Consider the following 10,224-nt stretch of genomic DNA (forward strand, 5'->3'; position numbering starts at 1 on the left):
TCTAATAAAATAAAATCATTAATTAGACGATACAATTCGTTTCGACGCAAAATTATTTTGACGTCACGCGTCATCAATTATTATCAGTAACGTTAACCACTTACCATCAGGTGGACCGTGTGTTTTCTTGCCACCGTCGTGGTTTAAAAAGCAAAAAATTGGTATTTCATAAAGTATTAAATTTGACTAGTTATCAAATGAATATGTATGTTGAAAAGGTTAACATTATGTCTATTAATTATCTATCGCTACGTATTTATATATAAAGTTTCTAATATACCTACTACCCGCCTTACATATATGTAATTGCATGTCAGATTATTTATTGTTTTGTTTGAATGTTCGCCTATTTATTTAGTTTAATTCATATATTGTTTCTGTTTGTGCTAATTTTGAGTTTGTGACGCTCTTGAAATTTTGTTGAGAATCAAAATATTGTGCTATTTATAATGTTTTTGGAATTTTATTATAATTTTACTCATGTTAAAATACTGATGTATAATTTCGCCACAATCACACATGTCAGGATGGCCGAGCGGTCTAAGGCGCTGCGTTCAGGTCGCAGTCCACTTCTGTGGGCGTGGGTTCGAATCCCACTTCTGACAGACTTTTTGTACTATTTTTATATGTATTTTTTACACACACACATTACTTAGCGATATATGTTTAATCTTTATTACATTAAAATACTGTTTTATTTATTTTTATAATAAAATCGGCTAATAATTACATGTACTAGCAGATCAAGACAATTTGCTATGACTATGGGCTTGTTTCTCTTCATATTTCTATGACAGATGTATCCATTGGTTATTCAGACACTGTAAAACAGGAGCTATGTGTTTACAGTAGTGGGTTATTGTAATAAGTGTTAACAAGTACGTTATTCCGTCGCAGGAGAGCGGTGCAGGAGGCGGTCGCGCGTCGTCCAGTAAGCCGGCCGCGAGCAAGCCGAGCTACTCGCAGTCCTACTGGGCGCCCAACTAGCCAGTCTACAGGTACACCATTACATACTACTCTTTCCCTACAACATACCTCATAGGACTCTAGGGGCGAAATTAATAACTCATCTAAGATTATCACGGCAACTCCACACAACTAAAAATCACGGTTTACTCACATAAATTAATGATAAGCTCTAATAGCTTCTAGTCACAGAAGGCCTATCATGTGCAGCGTTAGACCGTGCCCTAGCGGCATAACGCGCCCATCCCGCCCTCTGCTTCTATGACTTGAAATTAGTAGAGATTTTCTCCATTAATGTACGTGAGTAACTCGTGATTTTTAGTTGAATCCAAAATATTTGGACTGAGACTGATATTGACGTTTTGATGTCGACCGTCAAACAAAATCGGTAACTATCTAGATGTTTCTAAAGCATACGAGCCACACAAAGATCACCCGATGGTAAGCAGCACACACTTCAGCACACACCCGTAATGCTTGTAGAATTACAAGTGCATTGTCGGCCTTTTGGGAATCAGGGATTTAGGGGTTTGGGGAAATTGGGGAGGAGAGTAGTTGAGCCTCGAATAACCTCACTCACACGATGAAATAAAATGCAAGCATTGCTTCACTCCGGTTGAGTCGGCTCATTCGTGCTGAAGCATGATCTTCTACACAATCTTCCTGCCGTTACAGCGAAAATTTATTGGCTTTTTAACACTGCTTCAATGGCAGACAGACTGACGGAGTATTCAAGAAAAATGCTTTAAATTAATTTAAGAAGGTTACTAAGGTCCTACAAGCATTTGTTTAACATATTGTTGTTTGTTGCAGGCGCGGGTCGGGCGGTCCTCCGATGTATACCTAGCTCAATACTGAACATAACACGCGACACCCAACCAGCATTACTATATAAATTCATTGTGTAAAGGCATCGCCGCCGTCACATACCTACGTTATTTTTCTTTTTGAACAAGAAGTCGTGGTAGAGTGATGCAATATAATTATGTATTCTATTCGTTAAGCGTCGTGGCGACGTCGATGCACCATCTCATTCGTTAAGTCCGCTATCATAGGTTTCAATTGTTTAAAAGAAATTACCTCTAGTGCTATGTATATCTTATAAAGTATGTATATGTATGTAAGCATTTGGTACGCTATGCGCGCCGAAGTTTTTTATTTAGTTGACATACTTTTTGTAATTAACACTTATTATTAAAAAATGATTAAAGAGATGTCATAGGACGATAATCGTAATTGTAACGAGTATAATAGTCGAGCTCTTTTATATGTGGAAGAATGCAGTTGTGATGATCTCGCGGGCATTTGAAAGTATGACGGATTACACATATTGGAACTTGCAACGACTTTTATTTTATTTTTACCTATAAAGCAGCGTTTGTGTATCACAAATCAGTCAATTAATTTTGTCTTTTTATTTGTATACATCCTGAAACCCTACCTTATTTTGTAACAAGTAGTTTTAGTCAAAAAATCCGTTTTTACGATTTATTTCCATCTTACTTCTACTAATAATAGGACATCTTGAAATTATGGTCCGGAAAAATACAGGCTATTTTAGTTCAGTTTATCCCGGGACCGCGGACGAAGCCGCTGGCAGAAGCTACTAATAATTAGACGATGGGATGTTTGTTATTCTTTCAAAATAAATTTATTGACGGATTTGAATAGAGATATATAGTACTTTGGGATACCTATGCTCTGGAATAATAAAACAAATAGACATTAATATAATAAAACAAATAGACAACATAATCACCATCACGATAACATAATGATGATCAGTCATTGTATTCTGAGTTTGTTTGTCCGTCAGATAAAAATAGTTTTATTTAAAATATGATTGGTATACAGACAGCAATATCGTTACCTGATGCGTCGGCGGTAGAGGCAGTTTGTTGTCGGAACCTTTCGTCTGTGGGTATATGAAAAGTTAGTACACATTGTGTCTCGCACTGATCAGTGCTTCAATATAAGACGGGTTAATAACACGCGGGCGAAGCCGCTAGCAGAAGCTATTTTTAAATAAAAATTCAATGTATACCCTCAAAATATTTATTGCTACCAGTGTACAGGAATGTGATAGAATAACTTTATAATTGCTCTCTTCTCCGAAAACAGTAAAATTATTGAGAGATTCTATTGGAAAAATGCATTCATAGTTACTAATATTTTGTCGGAATGATTATGTCTCAGTACATACATAATTATAGACTATCATTTGTATATTTTTTTAAATTTGTACTCTTACACTCCGATTCTGGATCGGACAAACTCTCGAAGCAATCAGAAGTCACTTCTCTAAAAAAACAATATGGCGATACAAATGTATAGCAGACTTCATTAAATAAATATACTGAATTATTTCATTGCATTTAGATGTGTCAGAATGTAGTTATGCGAAAACTTTTCTTTAAAAAAGAATTAGAATGTAATAACTAAGAAGGGTTTTATAAGCTTCTTAACATGTCTGTCTGTCTACAACATCAGAGCTCTTAAACGGAAGAACCGATTTTGATAAAGTTTCAAGCGCAAAAAAAGGTGTAAGTGACAAAATCATTTAGTGTATTTACGACGTCTCTTTCGCATAACTACTTTATAATATGTAAATCTTACCTACTACATAGGTATTGCAAATACACACTACTGTGTATTATATACTATTATTACTATATGTATAGGGCAATTCGTTCCTGTATAGCTCTACAAGTTCTTAGCGGAGTGTTGGTCGAGCACCCAGTAGAGGGAGCCACTGTGGGGCTTCACTCTGCGCGCCGGCACTGACTCATCGTTGTCCTTCAGGATGCGCTGAAAATATGAAAATATTTTATGTACAAGAGTAGTTAATCTACCGATTCTTGAGTTTTCATAATTGCTGTTAGGTTTCCGATGTTGAAATTCTCGTATGTGTACGATAAATTATGCGCTAGTTTATGCATTGGGCTTCTCCCACGACAAACATAGCCTATGTGTTCTTATAGACACTAATCTACACCTGTTCTAAATTTCATCCTGTATATATCTCTTCAGCAGTTTTGAAGTGATTGAGTAACAAACATACACACAAACACAAATTTTACAAGAATAATAATTATGTGGTATAATTTTAAGAATGTGATACAATTAAAATAGGACACAATAACTTCGGGATCTAAAAAGCCATTGTAACTACTCACTTGAATCATCTCCGCCTTGCTGGAGCCACAAATTGCGAACAAACAGTTCCTTGCTTTGTTTATAGTTGGGAAAGTCAGTGTGATCCTCTCCGGAGGGAACTTGGGCGAGTCGGTGATAGGAGCCACCTTCAACTTGGTCTCATCCAGTAATGGATGTCCAGGGAACAAGGAACATGTGTGTCCATCAGGTCCCATGCCGAGCAGAAGCAGGTCAAACACAAAGTCTTCGCTGCCAAATGCCTTGGTCAACTTCTCTGTGTAATCCTGGGCAGCTTCTTGGGCTAAAACATTAAAAGAGATAATATTATAAAGCTGAAATATTTGTTATTTGAATACGCTAATCTCTGGAACTAGTGATTCAAAATTTATTTTGTTGGATCTAGGACATTCCATTTATCACGAGGAATAAACCTATTAACACAATTAGTAAAACTTAGTTAATGAAGAAAACAGTTAAACAAAAATAGTTTTGATGAGTCCTGAACATTCCAGAAGTTGTTATCCCAGGTCTGAAATCAGTGAGAAGATAATTCCATTGCGAAAAAAATATAAAAAAACAATTAATAAACCTGATACTCCTTGCTTAATCTTGATGAATTGCTGCTCAACCAGCTTCGTTTTTGGGATCAGCTCTCTCTTGTAGGTGCCAAAGGTAGAGTCGTCATCGTTCTCCGGTACCAAACGTTCGTCACAGAATGCCACTACCCAGTTTGACCAGTCAGTGTCCACGGTTTGAAGGCACTCACAGAGGTAGTTCAACACGGAACCACCTAGAAAACATTCATTTTGGAATTTAATTATGTAATGCGGACAAGTACTTCGATACCTAAAGGCTTGAAATTTTTATTTCTTATGAATACTTAATTTAAATCTTTACAGTAATAGATCATAGACATGATTTTATATAAAATCCTTTAACTAATAATATTGCAATCATGGGTTCGGCATTAGGAACAGTATTACAAAACTAATTTTTTCTTAGGTCTTTAGCGTAACTGGTGAAAACTACGAGTTACATTGTTGGTGTACATTTTTACCTCTATTCTGATTAAAAGGATATGGTGACGTCATTGGGTCGTTTTATTGTTATGTTCCTACCTTTAAAAATAATTCCCGACAGCACAATTACATAGCATGTCCATATAAGTACTCAAATAGTTAATCAATATTCTGCTATCAATAACAACTCGAGTCAAGGTTGTTAAATGAAACGCCCACTTATACAATCACAGAACTTAACATTTTAATTTACGAAAGTAAAATTTGTAGAAAGTAATTAATTCCATACTTAAATACTAGAATGTTTTTTATTTACCAAGCGTGCTTAGCTATTGGATATCTGACGCTTAAATTCCGGCCGGTATTAATCAAGCTTAAATATAAAAAAAAATATGTTTATTCTTTGCCATACATTCCCCTATCTCTAAATTCTGACTTGAAATATACGAAAAGCGTTTATAAGTTAATTAATGAATACATAAATACAAGTTGAAACTATAAAAATGACCTTTGATTGCTTACCTGAAAACCCGACGTAAAACTTCCCGCGGTTCTCAATAGCATCGTTAGCTATCTTCTCGATTTTAGAAGCTAGCTTAGTAACTAGTTCTTGTTCGTCGTTAACAACAATTGTAGTCATTTTGAAATGAGTATTTTATTTGAATAATTCCAAGTTTTATACAACGAAGCGAAACTAGGTTAGGTTAGAATAAATTCTGAAATGTCACTTAAATTTTTTCGGCTTGTCATTCTTTGTTTCTACTTGGCTTTTTTGTTTTTAATATTGGATACTTAGCCTTTCTATACAAATTTCATTGACATTCTATTCTCATATTGAATTAACTTGCCTCACTACTACTCAGGGATTTTAGTTATTACCTTTTATTTTGTTTTTAGTTTTTGGTTTTTGAAAGAAGATTTTTTTAACGCAAAGTATTATTTTAATTTCTTTTTTTTAGTAATGGTATGTAGATCCGTTTTACCACTTATAATTCGTAGAGGTGCAAAGTATTTACTAATCAATACAAATTATACAAGCCTAAACACAAGGTAGTTACTGTAAACCGTTGAGGAGTTCCCTTAACAATTACAATTCTTCATCATCAGACCCTTTAAGACATTCCCACTCCATCTAGGTGTAAAGTTCTCATCAATAAAAAATAATTAAACCCAAATACAAGATAGTGTTAGCCCTTGAGGAGTTCGCTCGACTGTTTGTTGGCTTCATCAGCAGATCCACTTCAAACTCTTATCAAATTTTAATGTTTTAAAATCCCTACAATTTTCGTAAGTTCCCCTCGGTTTCCCTAGAATTCCATCATCAGATCTTGACTTGGTGAAAATAGGACCCTCTCGAAAATGGAAACCGTTCCCAATTGGCGAAGTAATCGGTGAACAAATAAAATTAAAAAAAAAACAACCATCTGAACATAGTAAGTAGCTCCTCCTTTTTTGAAGTCGGTAAAAATAGGAATATGTTATCTATACTTACTAATATTATAAAGCTGAAGAGTTTGTTTGTTTGATTGTTTGTTTGTTTGAACGCGCTAATCTCCGGAACTACTGGTCCGATTTGAATAATTCTTTTTGTGTTGGGTAGTGCATTTATCGAGGAAGGCTATAGGATGTAAAACATCACGCCATGACCAATAGGAGCCAAGCAGAGCGGGTGAAACCGCGCGGAAGTAGCTAGTATACAATACACTGAAACAAAAGGCGTCGACCACGTTCTACCACTACGGGGTGATTACAGCACATGCAAACTCTCCCTGGCGAACATACAACGAGAGTTCACATTATACCGATGTCCGCTATCACCGCCGTAGGATAGCCATGTTCGACACCCACTTAATTATCCAAATTGCAATACATATCCAACTTGCAGTCCTGACTTCCAAATTGACTGAACACATCCATTTTTAATAATGATTATTCTTATTTATTTACCTTTTTTTGCATTTTTACTGCATTTTAACCCTAATCTATATATTAATACGTGATGCAAAAACTTTGGACCGCTTTTTACGAAAATTGCGCGGACGTAGGAGCATAAAATTTGGTACACTTATAGTTTATGTGTAGGAGAAGTGGAGAACGCTAATATTTTTCAAAAATAATGCTTATAAAGTACATTAAATCAATAAATAAAACATTACACACACATGCATAGTATCTGATCGTATTTGACAAAACGTCAAAATCAATCCCACAAAAACATTTCATGTTAAATGTTGCCAAGACGAGACCATATAGCTCGCACTGTCAAAAAGTAATCAGATCCCGTGTAGAGCCAAGTTTCTAACCCTACATGCCCAGACCTAAATCGATAAGCCCTAATTTCACACTCAAGTTACGGGGAAATTCTACAGCCATAGCTCGTACTGCGTAGTTCGTAGCGCGTAGCAGAGTTTTTACGCTATAATCTCGTAGGCGTGCAAACCTTGGACGTAACTGGCGAGTTGGCCGCACGGAAAGAGTTTAGAAGATTGAATAGATTTTTAAGCTCAAGCCCATATGACGAATAGCAAAAAGTCCGTGCGGCCGACTCGCCAGTTACGTCCAAGGTTTGCACGCCTACGAGATTATAGCGTAAAAACTCTGCTACGCGCTACGAACTACGCAGTACGAGCTATGGCTGTAGAATTTCCCCGTAACTTGAGTGTGAAATTAGGGCTTATCGATTTAGGTCTGGGCATGTAGGGTTAGAAACTTGGCTCTACACGGGATCTGATTACTTTTTGACAGTGCGAGCTATATGGTCTCGTCTTGGCAACATTTAACATGAAATGTTTTTGTGGGATTTCATTTCTTTTTGTAGGTTGCTTATGATAGAAAGATAAAATGAGCGAGTATACTTGTAGTTCGTCCCAGTGGTCTACAACATATCGCACAATAGCAGTCCTGACTTGCAACGCCATCTCAACGTCTATTCGTTCATGCATTAAATATGTCAAGGAATGGAAGAGGCAGGAACCGTCTCCCGGCATATTAACCACACGATGGCGGCGGGGTCCCAGCTCCACTTCATGTAAAACTTTTACACTATCCATGTTCAGTATCTAAGTAACGAAATACCTATACCCTAGCTTAACCTAGTAACAAGGCTATGTAATGCCAAACTGTAAACTAAACCTCTCAATTAAATCTTAAAGTAAATTATACCTACCTACTGGACAAGTGTCAATGAAATGAGCGGTATAGGTACCTGTAGATAAGCCTATTAAACCTAGTTCTAAAATACCTACACAAAATTATTTTTAACACTAGATTAACAACTATCAATATCGTAATTTTCTACCTACTATACAATATTCAAACCGTACCTAATCCTAAACTACTTAAGTTAAACCTATTAACAATGAAAATTAAACAATGACCTACGTATCAAATTATTCTCACTAAGTCGTACCTACATAAACAACTATAAACATATTATACCTACTAACCTATACTACTTAATTGCAAATACCTACTTATTCAATCTTTGAATTTCTTAATTAAATTTGTGAGAAAATTGCAAACGTAATGCTAATACTTTTTATCAATGAAAATTAAAACACTAGTACCTAACTAAACCTTCACCTACTAAACTACTAAATTTATAAGAAAATTGCAAACGTAATCCTAATACTTTTTATCAATGAAAATTAAAACACTAGTATCTAAACCTTTACCTACTAAACTACTAACAATTAAATATTAGGCAAATGGTTTTTTTCTCCGCGATAGCAAACTTTTAAATCACCGAAATATTCCGAAAATTTTTCATTCAGCGAGACAACCGTCAACGACGTCTGCCCTCGCGCGTCTGCCCGCGTTCGGGTGCCGCGCTCGCTGACGGGCCGATTATTTTTAGCTACTACGCGGGGACGAGGGGGCAGGCGGCGGGCTTTGGCGCATACTATACTTACGATGCTTATGTTCAAAAGTATAGGTTGATTAATAAACACTTACCGAAGTGAAGTGTAGTAATATTATTCATATCTAAGTACTTATGGGTAGGATAATGTTTTGATTTGATGAAAAGTTTGTGTTCTATGTACTTGTGTATAATTTTCAGATCTCAAGCAGAAAATAGGGAATTAAGTTTCCCTATTTCAGATTTTTACCCCTCCGCGGCCGCATTCAGACCTCTAGCGTCAAAAGTTGCGGAAGTCTCGAACAAACTTTCACCCCCTAGTTTAAGGTTTAGTTGGGGGTAAAAGTTCCAAGTTTTAGGATTTTTTTGTTGTTTGGGTACTACTACTAGCTTACATACCAAATTTCAGTTTTCTAGGACTTCAGGAAGTACCTTAAGAATTTTGTTGATCATCAGTGAGTGAGTGACGAAATCGGGGTATTTTAGATATCAATAAAATCTAAAGTATAAGAGCTATGCAATTGAAACTTTAGAGGTTTATTAAGTCTACCACTGACATTATATTCTGAAAATTTTGTTTATCTGGTATAACCCAAACTCAAGTTATGAAGGTTCAAAAATACGACGAAGCGCTTCGAGAAAAGGTAGGTAGTGCCCTTGCGCTTGCGCTTCGCTTGGCTCGTCTTGGCGGGGCACTACCGTGCCCCCAGATAGACATTACGATGATATTCTGACGTCTCATATGAATAGAGTTTTATAAAAGAGTTTGTTTGAGTTTGAGTTAAATAAAAATTATCCTTGAACGTATGTTAAGTGGTATTGTAAATTAAATCGTATATGGTCGAATTTCGACCACTAGGCGACCACTAGTTTTATTATAATTTTCTAAGGCTTTCAACGGGCTTGTCATTTTTAACCTACTTTACAAAAGGAGGAGTTATTAATTGAGTTGTTGATGTGTAAATGTGTTATCTACTATCTGTAAGCTACTTGCAAAAACAAATATCATTAATGATTTATTTTTCGGTTATCAATTCTTCGGCAACTATTTTTATGTAGGTATGTTCACCGATTTTATTGTTTGAAAATATGGTGGTATTGTACCTCCGCAGGTGTCTGTAGTTACCAGGTTAGGATCTGATGATGGGACCTCAGGGAAACTGTGGGAACATTTTAAAAAATCTAGTGCGTGCCTGCATTTGTTTTATTAAGTATTCAAAGTGT

At 35.9% G+C, this 10,224-nt stretch overlaps 2 protein-coding genes and 1 non-coding gene across 14 annotated transcripts in view; 2 read left to right on the forward strand and 1 right to left on the reverse strand.

Moving 5' to 3' along the window:
- The window catches only part of LOC118279234 (protein lingerer), a 36,888-nt gene extending 34,579 nt beyond the window's left edge, over positions 1-2,309 (forward strand). For all 12 annotated transcript variants that reach the window (XM_050698361.1, XM_050698366.1, XM_050698368.1 and 9 more), the window contains 2 exons: positions 898-998; positions 1,780-2,309. In XM_050698361.1, coding sequence (XP_050554318.1) covers positions 898-987 — 90 coding nt within the window. In that variant the 3' untranslated portion in view covers positions 988-998; positions 1,780-2,309. The remainder of the gene's footprint in view (positions 1-897; positions 999-1,779) is intronic.
- Trnal-cag (transfer RNA leucine (anticodon CAG)) lies at positions 522-605 on the forward strand. The gene has a single exon. It is a non-coding gene; the product is annotated as a tRNA-Leu (tRNA).
- Positions 2,310-3,007: 698 nt separating the features above from the next.
- On the reverse strand, positions 3,008-5,891 carry LOC118279364 (6-phosphogluconolactonase). Its single transcript, XM_035599044.2, has 4 exons — positions 5,664-5,891; positions 4,712-4,912; positions 4,143-4,423; positions 3,008-3,774 (listed from the first exon to the last, which is right to left on the reverse strand). Exons 1-4 carry the CDS (start codon positions 5,779-5,781, stop codon positions 3,670-3,672), a joined length of 705 nt encoding a protein of 234 aa, XP_035454937.2. The 5' UTR covers positions 5,782-5,891; the 3' UTR covers positions 3,008-3,669.
- Between the last annotated feature and the right edge of the window lie 4,333 nt (positions 5,892-10,224).

This window comes from Spodoptera frugiperda, chromosome 14, assembly GCF_023101765.2.
Source record: "Spodoptera frugiperda isolate SF20-4 chromosome 14, AGI-APGP_CSIRO_Sfru_2.0, whole genome shotgun sequence".
NCBI lineage: Eukaryota > Metazoa > Arthropoda > Insecta > Lepidoptera > Noctuidae > Spodoptera > Spodoptera frugiperda.